The sequence below is a fragment of the Centroberyx affinis genome, unplaced genomic scaffold (genome assembly GCF_046629955.1).
Source record: "Centroberyx affinis isolate AG114_WGS23_722 - 3 ecotype Tasmania unplaced genomic scaffold, CSIRO-AGI_Caff_v1 ptg000583l_1, whole genome shotgun sequence".
NCBI classification, from domain to species: domain Eukaryota; kingdom Metazoa; phylum Chordata; class Actinopteri; order Beryciformes; family Berycidae; genus Centroberyx; species Centroberyx affinis.
Window position 1 is genome coordinate 29712 of NW_027279223.1, and position 17947 is coordinate 47658.

Below are 17947 nucleotides of genomic sequence, written 5' to 3' on the forward strand. Positions count from 1 at the left end.
TATTTTCCTCACCAACACCTTTTAGCGCTTTCTCATTCTAAAAGAGAAGAGGTGAGATGAAACTTATTGAATGATCCCCGTGGGAAAATTGGCTCCCCACCTGCTCCCTGTTACTACACTTTATAAACGACAGCTTCACACACATCACACACACACACACACACACACACTCGTCAAAAAGACTTCCAGGGAAGCAGAACCACAAAATGTGCTGAAACAGCGCACACACACACACACACACACACAGCAAACATCTCGCCAAAAAAAAATCTATCACGGAGCTTCAGCCATCTCTCTTCACACTCGGCTACAGCGAGATGAGAAAGCAGCCGGCCCTTTGACGCGATAATAATGAATGATACTTACACAAATGCCATAAATAAATTGTACAGGGGGCTACTGGTGTGTTTAATACACAGCATACGCCGCACAACAACAGTCGGAGCGCTTGTGGCCATTCTTCCAGATCAGACGAGTGGAGGGAGTCTATCCTTCTTCTGCTCGGATGTCGCTCCTGTGGTTTTTGAGTTGCAAGTGTACATTTGAAAGGAAAGGGTGTGTGTGTGTGTGTGTGTGTGTGTGTTTGGGCAGGGGGTCCATGCCATTCACCTCCCCTTCCTCTATCCTTTACATGTTCATTCAGCCCTTTTCCAAGTGTACATAAAGGTTTGAGGTTTTTGCAGGACGTCTTTTAGGACAGTGGTTCTCAACGTGGGGTCCGGGGACCACAAGGGGTCCTTGAGGGGGGTTGCAGGGGGGGTCCCCAGCAAATTCATGAATTGTTAAACTTCAGCGTTACTTCATTTACAAGAAGTTAACACAATTAGAGAATGTAGAAGAATGACTGTTTTGATCATAGTTTCTCTGTTATCTCTCTACCTACAATACAGATAGTCATGGAATTCTGGACAAAATCATATCTAACAATACAAATATTCTCAAATTTGGGTTCGAGAGACAACATCTCATCGAATGGGGGTCCGTGGCCCTAATGTGGACTAAATTAGGGGTCCTTGATATGAAAAAGGTTGAGAATCACTGTTTTAGGTTTTAGATTTTTGGGGCAGTGAAAGCAATAATTCTGAAGATCCTGCTTTTTTTTAAATTGTTTTTTTGTCTCCATCTTTGTTGCTAAGCGCTCATCGGTGTGTTTTTTTCAGCACTGCACTTCCCAGAGATCACCTGTCAATCAAACAGTGTGGGCGGGACGGTGACGTCTTTTTCCTTGGGTTTTCTGTTGAAGTTTGAGTTCTTGTAGGTGGAAAAGCTTTCATGATGTAGTGGTAAATAAAAAGGAGGGTAAACTCTGACCTCCAGTCAGTGATCATCATAAGGCAAACAACAACCAATAAGAACATTATCAGAAAAGCTTAAATGGTTTTTTTTCCTTAAAAGATCCTACCCTCACAGTTTGATACTGCTTACTATGATGTATACTGTGGGTTTACCTCATATAGATTTACAGCTAAAAAAGATGCTGAACTCTATTGGGACTCTACTATGATTCCGGTCTAATGTGTTGATATTGTCCCCACACAAACAACTCGCACACGGTTTCCCACAGCATCGAAATCAATCAGCATCGCTCTATGCATCCGGTCGCTGCCTAATTGATGCACTAATCCAGTCGCTAAGTACTGCCGTGCTCTGGAGTCTGCCCAAAGCAAACACAACACGCAAGTCATCAATGTCCTGCTTCTCAAACCGGAGAGTGGAGCTGGAGTGACAGAACATCTATGGACTATAGATCTAGGAAGGTAAGTACAGACTCCTGAGTTAGGAGACTGCGAGACCTTTGGCCTGCGACAGCACTGTTGTTCTAGCCTCCAGGAAATGAAGTCTTCACGCATTTTTGTTCTAGTTTCCTGCCTTTTCTATACTATTATATTACAGGTGCGATTGCTATGAATGGAGTTCATTTAAAGCTGCACTCGGACAGATTTTTATGTAAAAATACACTCATTTTATCAGTCTAGATCGCAAAGTGTGGCTGTAACGGAGAAGATTGTTCAATCACGCCGTAGATTCGCCCTGTTTACCCAAATTAAATTCTGGTGTCAGTGTGGTCACTGGTGGGAAAGCTTCTCCACACAGGTGACAAACTTAGGAGTGAAATCCAAACTGTCTCCTAAACTCCTGGACTCACCAGCATTAGACCTTTTACCTCTCTTCTCTCTTCCTTCGGTATAAAGCATCACAGACCGGCCTGGTTGGCGCGCTTTGTGCAGTTTACTGACCTCACCTTACAGGATTTCTGTAAAACTTAAATTAAACGCCGAGTCCCTTTTACTGGCCGGGTGTGGCTACACGTTTTGACAAATAAAGGCCGGTCTCAAATAGAAGCTGGTTGCCATTGACGCTGCGAAGCAGTTTATTTTATTTTTTTTACTTGCATTCAAACGTCAGTCACATTTGCTGATCGCTATGGTGGCACAGAGAAAAAAGTATGACCTGAAATTCAAGCTGTCAGTTGTCAAATTTGCTGAACAAAACTCAGGAGAAGCAGCAGCAAGACATTTCTCTGTTGATAGGTGCTGCCCAGGTCTCTCTCTCTCTCTCTCTCTCTCTCTCTCTCTCGCCTAGATGCGCTGTCTCTCGGAGCAAGATCAAATTAATGATTTGTAATTGATATGTTATTCGATAGCCTAAGTTTTATACAAGTAATATTCATACTGGTTTAAATAAACAATTTGATAGTATTTCCCATCTTTGCTAAGCAAGAGTTTGGTGCGAAAGGAATTAAAGGCCTGTCCCATATACTGTAGACGCCTGTCCCAAATATAGGCCGGTTGAAGCAAATAAAAGCCTGGGCTATAAATTGACATTTTACGGTACCTAAGTTGCCTAGTGCAGCTTTAATGCTAGACTAGACTACACCGAAAAAAAGCGTAACAACAGCTGAAGCTCTTCAAGGAGATCAGTAGAAATCCGCTTTGACATCTGACAATGTACAAATAAACGGAACCTTACTTGCACGGCGTAGGATACCACTTGTTCGTATATAGATCTTGCAGCGTTTTCGTGACATTCGGACCCAAGTATCTTTCTGATATCAATTCAAAACAGTTTCCAAAGTGGCTTTTTTTTTTTTACCGTGCCATGACATTACATTGTGAAAACTTGTGCTGCTCGTTTGGGTCTACGCTGAACTCGGACACTCACTGGGATGGCCCTTCTAAAATACGGAGGTAGGAGAGGTTGTCATCGGTGCTGCTGCTCAAGGAGGATTCAAGTTTAGCACTCCTCCCTTCTGCATGCAACAGAGAGAGGGAGAGGAAGAGGGTGGGGGGGGTGGGGGGGTGAAGAAAGAGGACACATAGGGATGGCGAAGGCAGGAGATAGGAATCGATCGCGGAGGTGCAGCCCTCCCCACCGACGCCGAGGTTAAAGGAGAAGCCTGCACCAAAGAACGTCCTACTGAGTAATTACAAGAGCACCTCTCTTAACACACACAACTGACCCGGCTTTCATGCCTACCCGTGTTAATAATCAGCGCTCATAATGAACAGAATCCATAGGTCTGCCGGGTTAAGGTCCTCAACAACCTTGCTCCAAGCAACAACGGCAAGGAGCAGCACGGAGAGACGCGGCGCCTGCTGCCGGAGCCGTGCTACGCTACTGCCCCCCTGTGGAGACAGGAGGTATTTCTACCACACCAGTGGATTCTCATCTTTTACTGCAGGTTAGCAGAATCTTTGACAGACAGCTCACTTTATCCACCTTTTTAAAATGTAAAATAGACTTTGAGGTAAATCCATAGTATGCATCATAGTAAGTTAATTAATGCTTTTCTGAAAATCTAATTAATTTTTGTTAATATTGGTGGTGGTTTGCCGAATGATGATCACCAACTGGAGATCATAGTTTACTTGCCTTTATATTTACATTGTGAATGGCCTTTTTGCCGACCATAGCAGCATTATTAGGCAACGCAATTTCTACAAAGCATGTTCAATGTGCATCCCAACCCTCTCCATACTAAGAATAATCATATATAATAATAATAAGAATCATTATACAATTACAATTTCACATTTGGCAGACGCTTTTATCCAAAAGTGACTTACACATGAGATTTTCATACAACACAAGCAAGGTTCTAGTTCGGAGAGAACAACGAGAGTAAGTGCTATAAAGCTAAGTTCTGGTCCAACAGGACATAGGTGCTACGAGGCAGTGCTACAAGGCAGTGCTATGAGGCAATGCATAGAGTGCATAGAGTGGATATTATCTCTCTCCTCTTCCTCACATCCTCAGCATAAATGGCCTGGACCAGCAGCTCTCTCTGAAATTGTTGGTTATAACACATAAGTCATCATGTGCATTATAAGAACATTATAATAGTATTATAACTCTGTCAGAAATGTCATAATACGCTAGAATGCATTATGAATCTGGTATGGGCAGGTTATAAGGCTGTTATAAGTCATGTATTTACCACTGGAAGCTACTGTATATGTTTCTTTTGTTTATGACATCAAATGTATTATAAGCTGTGGGATCCTTATTGGCGTGCTACAATATCTTATTAGCAATTTATGAACTCATTATCTAAAGTGTTATTAGAGATGACAAACAACATGCATTTCCATTTACTATGAGCTGTAAATGTCTTATTAGTATGGCATAATGATGATGATCTCTTCATAAACTCATCATGTTGCTTAAAGTGAGATGAAACTATGCCATTATAAGTGAGGCATGACACATTGTAATATGCACCTAGTTTATTATGTACTATAATTGTTGCATGATAATGCTTGTGCTGATTCATGATGCACTTTTGTGTATTATGACATTTTCTGATGGCATCAGAGAATTTCATGTAATTATAATGTATTATAACTAACAACTCAACGTGTTGCTGGAACTTTTACCTAATTAAACAATATTGCACTGCAGGCATGTACTTTTGCTCGCACCTGAGAATATTGTGTATGATTTAAATAGTTTTAAGATGTCATCATTATGTACAATGTATGTGCCTATATGCATAAGTGAATATTGAATAGGGGTGTGTGTGTGTGTGTGTGTGTGTGTGTGTGTGTGTGTGTGGTGTGTGTGTGTCTGTGTGTGTGTGTGTCTGTAGAATTGGGGGTGGGACCCTGACTTACAGAATTGCTAACTTTAAAAGAATTTCATCAGTCTGGGTTTCAGTGGAGACTTTTTAGTGTTGCATAATGATCTAAAAGCAGTTTCAGAGGCTTTTATCTGACAAAAAGAAAATTCTGGCGGAAACACTGAATACTTAGGATTTTTGCCATAAAAATTGACAAATTTAAAGATACTGAATATGGGCAAAAAACATTTACCTGTTCTGTTTTACTTGCTTTTAATTGTCTTTGCATTTTCCTTGTAGCACTTTGAAATTTCCTTTGAATGAAAAGTGTTGTATATAAAACGCATTGCTGTAAACAATATCAATATACATACAATAGTGTAGCACGTGCCACATATAAATAATTGTGTTTTCTGCAGACTCATCCTGAGTAGGCTACCTAGTTATTTTGAGAAAGTGAATGTCCTGAATGACTGGAATTTGATAACTGATAGGAATCACGATTGAATTCCTAGATGTGCTGCATTGAGAAAATGTGGCATAACCACAAGTTTCCTCATTCACCCCTCATGATGTCCCTTTATGGAAGATGTGACAAAGACATGAAGCATGTGACAGATTAAAAAAAACAAACAGACAAAGTAACGGTATGCACTGTTAAATGTCCCATCATAATTCAAAAGACCGTACACAAATACAGTCCACAGCTTGAACTTTGGAGGCCTTTAGAGGTCTATGATAAGGCACAAATTCCTCTGAAGTTTTTTCCTTTTTACACAGAAGTCCATAATTATTAAAAAAAAAAAAAAAAGTTTCTGGATTAAGATTCAGTCTTTTAAGATAAGCCAGTTAGCCTCTCGCTCACTTCCCACAGCTTCTTGGCCAAGGCGTCATCGCGCCCCTTGGCACCCACTTCCTGCAGTGCACAAGAAGAGAAGTAGCGTCCGCTGAAGGGCTCCATGCCCTCCTGGAGGGCACAGTGCAGGGTGGTCTGGGATCCCGCCTCGGGGTCCAGGAACAAGAGCTTGGCCACGGGCATCAAGAGGAGCTGCTGCCACAGGCTCATATTGCGACAGAATTCCGTATAGATGACTCCTGTGGAAGAACACAAATGATCTGATCAAGTATACCAAATTTGATGGGAGGACAGAACTCGGCATTCTGTTAATACATTCGTAGACGTCTAATGCTGAGCTTCCAGTTGCAACATCTGCTGTCAGGTTCATTTTGAGGGCCAAAGATCAGCCAATACCAGGTTGTTTTTTTTTATCCGAGTGCTCCAGACTCTCCAGACTTTGAATTACTTGACTGTGCTATTCTGTGAGGTTCCCGATACAGATGGAACGAAGCGCATGAGATCCTCACCCATTAGCAGAACGATATCAAAGTTTGACAAATCAATCCAGTTAGCCGGATGTGAATAAGCAAGATATTTTGAACCGGCTCGCATGATATTGTTGGCCCCTCATTCACAGTGATAGATTACCTTTACCGACCGAATTAGAAGTCTCAAGAGTTGTTTCCTAATGCGGTTTGGAACTGAATGGGAGTGAATGAGACTGAGAAGTAAAAAAAAAAAGAGCAAACTCTCCTGCTGGAATGGTCCTTTAACCAAGCTGATATTGTTATTGTGTGGGTGTAGGTCAGTTCAGTAATATAGCAAAATTGAATAGTGTGATAAGGTGGATTTCTTTCCAAATGTAGGTTACTGTGACACAGTAAACTGTCTTGTCTTTAGCTCTAGTCTTACTCCAAAACACTCTGAGTTGTAGCTTGAGAAGAGTCAGCTCAGTTAACCTGAACAAACTGTTGGTTTTTGGCTTTTTTTAGCTAGCTAACTAGCGAGCAAGCTAATACACAAAACTAACTAACTTTATCAACTAATGTCACAGTTAGCATGCAACGACTCAACAATACTAGCTAATCTCCATGTAACATTAGCTGCTATGCAAAGCAAATGTATTTACAATAACACAGTGATAGCTGACCAGATAATATGCTTAGTTAGCCAACTAACAAGCTGACATTATCTAAACACAAAATTGATCAGATGTTATCAGTGACAAAATGATCAGTTCCCAGTCAAAAACAGCACAGAAATGTAAGTAGACCTCCAATATGGCCACCAAAGAGTGTGATACATCAACTGAAATCCTATAAAACATGGCGGTGACACTGACCTGGGTGGAGGCTGTAGCAGGTGACGCTCGTGCCCTCCAGCCTGTTGGCCAGCTCCCTGGTGAAGAGCACGTTGCACAGCTTGCTGTTGCAGTAGGCTTTAAAGTTGTGCCAGGCGGACCGGCCTGACACTAAATCCTTTCGGGAGGCCAGCAGAGGAAAGTCGACGGCGCCAAAGCGGTGCAGCAGCGCGGCCACGTTAACCACGCGACTGGGGCCGCACTGCTGCAGCCGCTCCAGCAGGAGGTTGGTGAGCAGAAAGTGACCCAGGTGGTTGACCCCGAAGGCCATGCCGAAGCCGTCCTCGGTGCGCCCGGGACCCATCAGACCTGAGTACCCAGTACGGAAAAGTGGGTATTTGATTGGTGCTTGACTCGCGTATGTGAAAGTGATGCGGCATTCGGTCATATGGCAATATGACCGAAGAATGATTTTGCTGGGTGGATCCAACGGTTCAAATTTTTACACTATGGGCGACATCACGGGAGATATGTAGAATGCAAGTAGCGCTAAAGGTTCCTGTTATGATCAATCTGACTGCAATATATGTAGTAAAATGCTACCTTGTTTTTTCATCTCCAACTTTACCATGAAAAAGAATATCCCGTGCTCTTTCAGCATCATCACCTGCGTTGTTGATGAGCAGGTCCAGTCTGGGTTCAGTCTTCAGGAAGATTTCAGCAAAGTGGCGGACAGACTTCAGACTCCCCAGATCCAACTGCATGAACACCACCTCATTGTTCCCGCTCTCCTGGAGGACATTAAGGCTGGATAAGAATGGCTGTGTAATAGCTATATCTACTAGAATTGCACAACATTGACAAAAGAAATTGAAAAAAACAATTGCTGAATATTGCAATTGCTATGAATTGTGATCAAATGAATTGTCCATCAAATTCGGAAAATTGGTCTGTGGTTTTAAGAGTTGTCACATCCAAAAGTGTTCATATAAGATACCAGAAAGATTGCTGTTTGCCATATCTGTGTATGCAAATGTCCTAATCTTGTGTGAATAATTGCCCTTGCTCATGCACTTGATAGCACATGGCACTTTAAATGTCATGTATTCAATCTGTCACCTGACCTCAGGTAAGGTGTATATATGGGTGACATTCTGAGGAAGGCCAGGGGGCCCAAACATCAGTCACTCAATAAATCATTGGGAGCTGATTTGTTATGCAGACTCTACTTTTTCCCCCCATTAATGTGTAAATAAGGAAATATTGACTGATTTTACTTAAATATATGTTGACGACAATGAATATTAAATGGAAATTTAATACTTACAAGGGCAATAAATTAAATAAAATTAACAGGATAAAGGGAATGAAGCAATATCTTGTTTATTTAATAACAGTATTTTCCAAATCAGATGGTGCTATGCCTTGCACAGTATGTGGGTGGATGATAGCCTATGTTTTGCTGATGGTGGGTGGTGCAAAAGTTTGGGAACCTCTGCACTAGACTACCTTAACCCAATCCAGTATAAGTGGAAATGAAATGAGTACGTTTGGGCCTGTCTGTCTCTTACTCTTCGGATGTCAAAAGCAGCAGCCTCGGCTCTCTCCTTGCTGCGGCAGGCCAGGATGACCCTGGCTCCTCTTCTGGCCAGATCCAGAGCGGTGGCCTTGCCGATACCAGTGTTGCTCCCTGAAGAGGAACACAGCCCACACACAACACCTGACAAGTGAAGCACTGTACACAACTCTAGTATGGAGATAGATTTAGGCCAAACTCCATTCAAAAAAGTGTCAAGTTCATGCTGCCTCGCTTATCGGGACACATAAAACACCTCGTAGAACAGAACGTAAGAGCATTTAAAAATCGTTAGACTCTTCTGGTACATTCGGCGTACAGACGATTCATCATGCAGCGTTTTATTTCAATAAAATCTCTTATAAAAACTCTTAAGAACGGGTTCACACTGCAAGCGGCTGCACACCACGTTGTATTTTCGTGGGAGAAGGCGGAGGGATTAACAAGCAGACCAGTTACAAGAGTTGTAATTTTATTGGAGAAAGAGCTACCTGGTCTATGGGATGTATGCCGAATTGAGGAGCGGCTCCTAACGAGTCAGAAAAGCTCTTAAGTCGTGTTCTACGATGTGTGTACGTTTGTTAATAACCAAGGCAGTATTAAATTGCAAGATTATTGAATGGAGTTGGGCGTGAAACCCTGCATACCGAGGTTAGGGGAAAGCACGAATTCCCCCCTCATTACCTGTCACTATGGCCGTTTTCCCCTTCAGCTTTACAGAACTTGTACACCGCCCTCCTCTGAAGACGTTATAGTAAACTATAATATAAAAGGCAATTACTCCTGCCGCGAAAGACAGCAACACCGACATAGCTGCACCAGCTGGAGCAGCGTCAAGCCAGTTACAATTAATAAATTACTCTTCCGGTCATAACTTTCAAAATAAAACCCTTATTGACGCATGCGTTTCAGGGTTTGAGTAGTAGCCTGTAGCCTACACAAATGAAATTAAAGAATGCACATAAAGAGGAATCAGCTGCAAATGGAAATGCAACTGCTGTTTTCTTTTTCTTTTCTTTTTTTGCAAAATATAGCGTACTACAGCTTTAGAATGGACCATATATTTCAAGGCTATAGAATAAGCCATATTTCACTTCATATTTCATGTAATTATTCCATATAGTATGAGATATGATTTTTATTGTTTTTTCCAAATTTTATAGTTTTATTTTGCCGCTTCTATGGGTTTGACTGAACTTATTTTAGATAGTATCCTTCTAAGTTTTCTGGTAGGCTACCTTGCCGTTTTTAAGACATCAAATATATTTTATTTAGGCAATCTACCTGTAGCAGGCACTCTTTCATCAGGAAATAATACCATGCACCATAACACAATGTCATTTTCATCCGACGCTAGAATTAAAAAAAAATGTTTTATCATAATGACAAAATTTACGGTTATATTTTGAAGGTAAAATCGCTTTACTTCCGCTGTTAGTCTGGCCAACTCCGGCAACTTGACGCAACCTCCGGCTGCAGTCTTCCGGGGTTGACTGTTACTGACCAGCAGATGTCACAGTAGATGTCTTGAGATTTAGAATTTTGGATGAAAGAGACAGTATTGAGTTTTCAGTGTGAAACATTCCTCTACACAACAGTCAAAGCTATCTATCTATCTATCTATCTATCTATCTATCTATCTATTGCAAAGAGGCAAACTGACTTACCTGGCTTACCCTAAGACACAAAATGCTGCTTAGATGCAAAGGTCACAACTCTGCTTATTGCTACACATGGTGTTCAATAAATCAACTTAACATGTATTTTCAATCATGTCTTGTTACTTCCAATGACATTTCCCAAGTTAGTAGCACTGCAACAATAATACTAATCATTTAACTACGTCAAGGAAAGCTATTTGGTTATTCTACTCCTTTCAGTATTTCAATATCTAATGGGTTGGTGTTCGGTGTTACAGTAAGTTAGATTCAGAACAGAGAATGTACAGTCATTTCACGTCATACAGTAAGTGGTTTTATTTCAAAATGCAGCAATGACTAAAATAGAATTATACTGTTAAAATAAGTTCATCACGCAGTCCGTCCTTGCCGAGATGCTTTTTTTTTTTATTCGATTTTGAATTCAAATATATCCCATATACTGTATATGTCAACAGGTATAGAATTTATTGTATATACAATTAATGATTTTGCCATATACTGTTAAATCCATTTGCTTTTACAGTACATAAAAGTATTACAGCAAGTAATGTAGTGATGAATAAATGTAGTGGGTAAACTACTGTATGACCTTATGTCTGTGATCATCATAAGGCAAACAATCACCAATACGAAGAAAAACCCATTCTATATTCAGAAAAGCATTCATTTATGCTGTTTTCCCCTTAAAAGACCCTATCCCCATATACCTTACATCAGATTGATACTACTCACTAGGATGTATACTATCAATTTAAGTAATAAACATTTATATTAGCCTAAAAAAAAGGTGGTAAACTCTATTCTGCAAATTAAAAGAATGGTAAAAATGAGTTTAAGTAGGTTGACCCACTACATCCCTGATTACAGCCTATAATAAACTAAACTGTGTTGTCTTTGGTGTTATGCTGCTAATTCATTTTCAGAGATATTACGAATTACCAGCATGTAGCAACTGATAATGTCATAGCTGCTGGATAATGTAATAACGCAACTTAAAATGTATAGAAATGTCCCTCTAAATGGGTTGAAAATGTCATAAATTCTCAGCTAATGTTATCATCACATCACATTACTACACTGACCCGCAATTATTACTTAATGAGAGGTGTAGCATGTTTGTAATGGATGATGTAATAACTCTAGTTATAATCTTCTTAATCCAATTCTTCTTATTACACTGTTCATCAATATTATTATTGCATCATATGGGGCATGTAACAATGTGAAGTTACGACAATATGCAGGAATTTATTACATTAATAGGTTTTTTACCTTTTCAACCACTTACAGGGATATTTTATTACATTTTTACAGCTCATTACATTGTCAGCTATTACATTCAGCTGCTACACAGGTTAAACATGTAACGAATTAGACAATCTTCATTACAATGTCTCTTACAGTGCTGTTAACAAATGCTGAGTCATGGTGACTTACATAAGACAGTCCACCCAGTCAGACTGGTCTTGTCTCTTATCATAATAGCTCACTCAAACATCAGGAAGAAGCTTGCCATATTGTTGGACAAATTAAACCGGAAATCGTTCATTTACGGCTTCATCAACAAACAGCTAAACGATGATCAACCTGTAAAGAGCAAAATCAAAATTGGACATTTCGCCGGTTTATTCTGAGTACTGACCCTTTCAGTAACCGGGTGCGAAGGCTTTCACGCTAGTCCGCTCAGTCTCTCGCTCAGCTCCCACAGCTTCTTGGCCGCGGCGGCGTCCTTGGCTTTGGGGTAGACGTCCCTCACGGTGCAGTTGGAGAAGTAGCGCCCGCTGAGGGGTTCCAGTCCCTCCTGCAGGGCGCAGTGCAGGGTGGTCTGCGCTCCCTGCACGGTGTTTTTGAAGAAGAAGCTAGTCACGGGCTTCATGAGGGTCTGGAGCAATGAGCTGGTGTTCCTGGCCAGCTCAGAGTTGATGGCTCCTGCAAAAAACACAACAAAAACCATACAAAAACCAAGTTAACCATAAACCTTTAATTGTCAGTGCAAACACAACGCCCAGGTAGACACGGATTTGACCACAGACCTCCATTTAATATGATTTTGGCTTAAGAACCCCATCTGAGAGACTGATATACTTCAATTAGCTACTGGTGATTTAGTCTTTTGCTGTTTAAGCCTTTTCCTTTCTGTCAACAGCTAACAACACTAAGGGAGCCTTAACTACAGTCTCTTAGCCAACTACTCATGGGAATAAAAAGCTGCCAAATTAAGTTACACTTGCATTGTAAGATGTGTTTAGTTGTAACATGACTTGCAAACTTGTAACACAAATGCATGAGTTTCCTCCTCGACTTTATGGATTAGAGTACGTTTGTAAGTCAAGGTACAACCTCACACATCTTACAATACAAGTACATGAGCTTGTGGCAAAGGATACCACCAAAATGTGAATATTTATGATTCACTAAAGGAAATACTGACTATAGCTCATAACGTCAAATAAATTCATTTGTTTGCAAATTGCATCACGCATTTTTGCTTTTCGACTGTACGGATTGGAGTACGCATTTGTGTTAAAGTTTGCAAGAAATGTTACAATCTTATGGCATGGTTTTTATTCCCATTACTACTGGGGTTCACAAACCTTTTCAGATAACAGGACACCCAGGTAGAAAGTTTGCCCCGAGCAACCACATCTTTTTTGTTAAATATGACTTGGTACTAAATTATGGAGCTGTCTTTACTGTAGGTGGGGCAGAGTGAGGGAAACCGATGATGAAAATACTGAAATTAGTCACAATGAAATGAAAAAAAAAATAATAATAATTCACCTTTGTAAGTAATTCTCCATATTATAACATACACTTAATTAACAATAAATCCCCCCAAAATTACAAAATCTTTATTTTCTCATATTTCATATCAAAATCCTATACTTTTGTTTCCTGTAAAATTGTGTAGTTTTAGTGGTTACCTCACAGCATGCCAGTAAATTCCCACCAATAATACATTAGAGATTTTTCAAGATTATGCACAAAGCATTTCACAGTGAAGCCCATGTCAAGAATGCAATGGGCTGCACTGCCTTTGTTTGTTCTGGACCCTCCCACATCCTGTTTCCTATCGAAAATACATTGAATTATGAAAGCGAGACGCCTTCAAAATGCAATTTCCTTGTGACTTTAAACTCCTCAGTTTGCTGGGGTCTCCCTAGAACCCTCTCCAGGACCCCTCTTGATCCCCAAAGACCCCAATTTGGGAGCCACTGCACTACAATACCCTGTTTCAAGACCTGAGATCTTGATTTGAAGTGTTCAGTGGTGAGATGCGTTTACCGTCCCGCTGTACTGACCTGGGTGGAGGCTGTAGCAGGTGACCTTGGTGCCCTGCAGCCTCTTGGCCAGCTCGTGGGTGAAGAGGACGTTGCACAGCTTGCTGTCGCAGTAGATCTTCAACACGTCCGTAAACGAGTTCCCCTGCCCCAAAGCTTTGTGGGTGTTCAGGCAGTCGAAGTCGACGGTTCCGAAATTATGACCCACCGACGACACGGTGACCACCCGGCTCGGGCCGCACTCCGTCAGCCGCTCCAGCAGCAGGTTGGTCAGCAGGAAGTGGCCGATGTGGTTCACGCCGAACATCAGCCCCAACCCGTCCTCCGTTTTACCCTGCATGTAAACCCCTGAGACGAAAGCACGGGACGGCTTAAAGACATGTCAACGCCAAAAACTAGCATGTCTTTAAGCGGTCAGACCTCACAGTGCAGTCGACGAGCTCCCGAATCATCAAACCCTCAACAGTCTCAAAACCTATAAACCCTCTTAAAGCTGCAATACACAACTTTTTTCACGTTCAAATAATAAATAAATAGGATACATTCTACATTATCGATTTGTGTGTTCATACCCGAATCCCCCTGTTTGTCTGAAATTCTCATTTTAATGATGTTGGGACGTTTTGGGGCGTATACCATTTGCTGTGGGCGTGGCCAGAGGTGAGCTGGATGTGGCTACCAAGGTGAGGCTAGTGGCCACAGAGCAGGGAAGTCACAGCAACAAATGTTGAAAAACACAGTGAACACAGTGTTACTTTTTTTTTACACTGCAGACTGGCTGCTTCTTCAACACCTGTGGAGGCTTGAGGGATGCTGGTAACCTCAGCCTCAGGACACATGACAGCTCATCAACATGAGTGACAGGTGTCGGGGTGGGAATTGACCAACTGAGGGGCAGGAGGGCGGGACTAACAATACACTTCCCGCCTCAAGGAGAAAAGTTGCAGATTGTAGCTTTAACGTTCATTTATGTCTCATTTTGTTACACAGACTTATTGGTTTAAATCCCACTACTGATTATGCAAATGCATAGCCATGCTGCAGTATTGTTAAATACAAGGGGTGTGTACCAATTCAGCTAGACACCAGACACGCCAGCTCTGACAGTCTATCTCATAGACAGGAAATGAGCCATTACACTGCATTGAATATTGCAGCATATTCATACATATCAGGTCTTAGCTCTTGCAAGTCTGTAAAACTCTACTTTGTTATTCCCAGTGTGTCGAAAAGACCTTCAAATGGCACTATTGCAGCCAATATTAATGAACCAAGAAATTAACTCATTTTACTGTCCCGTGTCCCTAGAAAGCGGATGAGGCTATCAACAGTAGCATCGTCACCTGCGTTGTTGATGAGCAGGTCCAGTCTGGGTTCAGTCTTCAGGAAGGTTTCAGCAAAGCGGCGGACAGACTTCAGACTCCCCAGGTCCAACTGCATGAACACCACCTCATTGCTCCCGCTCTCCTGTGAGAGACGGTCAACAGTTATTTCAGCTGACGGCAACATTTCCAAGCAGAACAGACTAAGCACACTTTACAAAGTAATATAAAATTCAGTGTGGTTCTCCTGTGAGAGACAGAGATTGATAGTGTTATTACTGCGGTTAGACCAATATATGAGGCCGGTATTGGCCTTTTATGAAATGTCAGATATCATCCATGGTCTAAACGCGGTTTCAGAGGCTTTTCCATCATTCTGGAGGAAAAACTGAATAATTGTAACTGTTTGGCATAACAAAGATACAATTTAAAGATAGTAAATATCAACACAAAATATTGGTCATCAAAAACCTTCAAAATCCCAACTTGTCAAACCCTAGCTGTTACAAATGTCCCACATTTAGACAAATCCCCCCCCCCCCCCCCCCCCCCAAAAAAAAAAAAAGGAAACAGCAAGGTAGATGTCTTCTCACCATCTTGACTTCATGGAGAGCAGCTTCTCCTCTCTGTGTGCTGCGACAGGCCAGAATAACCCTGGCTCCTCTCTTAGCCAGATCTATGGCTGTGGTCTTCCCGATGCCTGTGTTACTGCCTGGAGGTCAGCAGGCAAGAGACAAGAGACACAATTACATTTAACATCATGGGACACTAAAACTCTCCACTGAAACCCAGACTAATGCAATTCTTTTAGTGTTAGCAGCTCTTTAAGCCAGGCTGACCCACCACACCTATTCAACGGTAGAGAAACTCTGGGATACATTACTGCCTTTAAATGAAGAATAAACTTACAGAAAACATAATTGAACAGTTAAATGAATAAATAAAATGTTAATAAAAGGTTTTCCAGACTGTTTTTCTGCAGCTGTGGTCAGGGAGGAATCTCCATCATATAGAGGTGGACGACACTAACTGACTGATATCTGATATTTAATAAAAGCACAATATTGGCCTCATATATCAGTCTAACCCTTGCTAGTAGCTAAGGTCTGTAGTTTGAATTTTTCACTTTGTACCACTTTAAGTATCGTCTTCACTGTGTTTTCTATCTCTTTTCTTTCTCTATGATGCACACCTAAGCTAAATGTGATGAACTAATTGGTATTTATTGCAATATTGGTTCTCTTCCATTCACTCCAATGAAGCTTACTTGCTGGAATTGGAACTGAACTAACACTTGGTGATAAGTCTGTATTCCATGTGCTGGCTCCAACTGCATTGACAATAAGATATTTAGTACAGACTCTATAGATACAGTCCATGTATGCCATTAAATACAAAGTAATAGTAGACTATAATCCAGTCAACACTACTCATTAATGTGTTAATTGAGTCTAAAGCTAGAAACAAGACCAAAGGGTGGGTGTTGACCCCTCTTGACTTCTGATCCCACGCTGTTGACACACAACAAGTCTGGCAATCCCACTGGAAACCAGGACAAAGGTCTTACCTGTCACAATCACAGTTTTCCCATGCAGCTTGGCTTTGCTCACGCATCGCTTTCCTCTCACCACGACGTGATGGAAAACAAAGGCGACCCCGACCACGACACCCGCGACCAGCAGGAGAGCAGACATGGTTCCTCGTACGAGTCCAGCTTTCACTGAGCAACAGAGAACAACTCGTGTTTTTTTTTTAGAGCCTGAACTTGAAAACTTTAAACAATCACACCCATTTCCTGGGAGCGCCCAGAGAGTGGCAACAGTGTGTGACTGTCTGTTATCGGATTACTTGAGCAGACTGGAAGGACCGGAGTTCCCGTTAAGGGCCGGTCCGGCCTGGGAGGGACATGGGATTGTTAGTCAAGTTGACAGGTTAATGCCTGTTTCAATGAATTGTTTGAGCAGCAGCAGTTTGGTTTGTTTAAGCTCTTACCTGCAATACTGTCAATGTGTTGTCCATTCCAGATTTTTTCAGGCTTCAACATTTTGAGGTAATACAGATGGACTTATAATATTATTTTTGACTTTTGCACCTCATAGCCCAGAGCTGTACTCAAGACCACCTTAGTCAAGTTTGAGTCAATTCTAAGACCAGGTCTAGTTGAGTTTGAGTCCAGACCAGGTCCAAAGGGGGTTGACACCAAGTCAAGATTGAGTCAAAATGAGTCTTATTCAAGACCAAAATAGGCAATAAACAGTGTAGGCCCTGAATGTCTTTCTAAATGTAAAAAATAATGTTTAAGAAGTAATGTATTGCTGCAATTATACATACACTAAAATAATGCAAATATAACGTATAACTGCTTAAAAAATAATAACAAAGCTGACTGCTGTGCTAGCTAGGCAAGGGGAGTGGGCTATTTCAGGACCACCTGTGGCAAGTTGTAATTCCATTGCAAAGTACAGATAGGCCTATGCCGCTCTAAAACATTTTTCATGTAACGTTAGCTACCGTTAGGTTTCTGTAATAGCAGATGCTAATAGTGCTAATATGACTCGAAGTACCTGCAGACGACGAGAGTGAAGCAGGTACATTTTCTCCGACAGCAAATCCGTGGTGTCGTTCAGTGTGGGTCTCAGAAGTTACCTTTGTATTTCACTGCTGCTCAGCGGATTTTGCACACTCACTGCCATATGTTTGTCCAGTCCCGCCTTTCTTATAAAACCTCTTATACAAAAGTGGGTCCGCATTTGGGATTCATAGACGTTTGGTGGTGCATTTGGTTTTCTCCGTCGTTCGACATTTTCTGATATTTCACATTCTATTCTCCGTACCGTTACAACAATGAGAGAAGAAGTTTGTCTCCCTCTCTCCTCTGCCTGAGCGAGAGTCGGATGGAGGTCGAGTGGA

At 41.5% G+C, this 17947-nt stretch overlaps 2 protein-coding genes across 3 annotated transcripts; both read right to left on the bottom strand.

The window, feature by feature from the left end:
- Window positions 1-5188: 5188 nt before the first annotated feature.
- Window positions 5189-9627, bottom strand: LOC139643356 (dehydrogenase/reductase SDR family member 13-like). The gene is made up of 5 exons (XM_071518490.1): window positions 9458-9627; window positions 8769-8887; window positions 7865-7988; window positions 7240-7566; window positions 5189-6154 (listed from the first exon to the last, which is right to left on the bottom strand). The coding sequence occupies exons 1-5, from the start codon at window positions 9582-9584 to the stop codon at window positions 5895-5897; spliced, it is 957 nt and encodes a 318-aa protein (XP_071374591.1). The 5' UTR covers window positions 9585-9627; the 3' UTR covers window positions 5189-5894.
- A 2035-nt stretch (window positions 9628-11662) lies between these two features.
- Window positions 11663-17932, bottom strand: LOC139643355 (dehydrogenase/reductase SDR family member 13-like). 2 transcript variants are annotated; one of them, XM_071518489.1, is made up of 7 exons: window positions 17602-17932; window positions 16605-16757; window positions 15631-15749; window positions 15059-15182; window positions 13737-14063; window positions 12077-12363; window positions 11663-12021 (listed from the first exon to the last, which is right to left on the bottom strand). In XM_071518489.1, exons 2-6 carry the CDS (start codon window positions 16729-16731, stop codon window positions 12104-12106), a joined length of 957 nt encoding a protein of 318 aa, XP_071374590.1. In that variant the 5' UTR covers window positions 16732-16757; window positions 17602-17932; the 3' UTR covers window positions 11663-12021; window positions 12077-12103. The 2 variants fall into 2 exon arrangements, with proteins under 2 accessions (XP_071374590.1, XP_071374589.1); XM_071518488.1 differs by having other exon boundaries at window positions 11663-12363.
- Window positions 17933-17947: the final 15 nt, after the last annotated feature.

Coding starts and splice junctions, on each gene's coding strand:
- LOC139643355 (XM_071518489.1), bottom strand. CDS start 16,731: ATGTCTGCTCTCCTGCTGGTCGCGGGTGTCGTGGTCGGGGTCGCCTTT. Junction 15,750..16,604: donor GAAAACTGTGATTGTGACAG/GTAAGACCTTTG, acceptor GCTGACCTCCAG/GCAGTAACACAGGCATCGGG. Junction 12,364..13,736: donor CTGCTACAGCCTCCACCCAG/GTCAGTACAGCG, acceptor TGTTTTTTGCAG/GAGCCATCAACTCTGAGCTG.
- LOC139643356 (XM_071518490.1), bottom strand. CDS start 9,584: ATGTCGGTGTTGCTGTCTTTCGCGGCAGGAGTAATTGCCTTTTATATT. Junction 8,888..9,457: donor GAAAACGGCCATAGTGACAG/GTAATGAGGGGG, acceptor GTTCCTCTTCAG/GGAGCAACACTGGTATCGGC. Junction 7,989..8,768: donor CTGCTTTTGACATCCGAAGA/GTAAGAGACAGA, acceptor AATGTCCTCCAG/GAGAGCGGGAACAATGAGGT.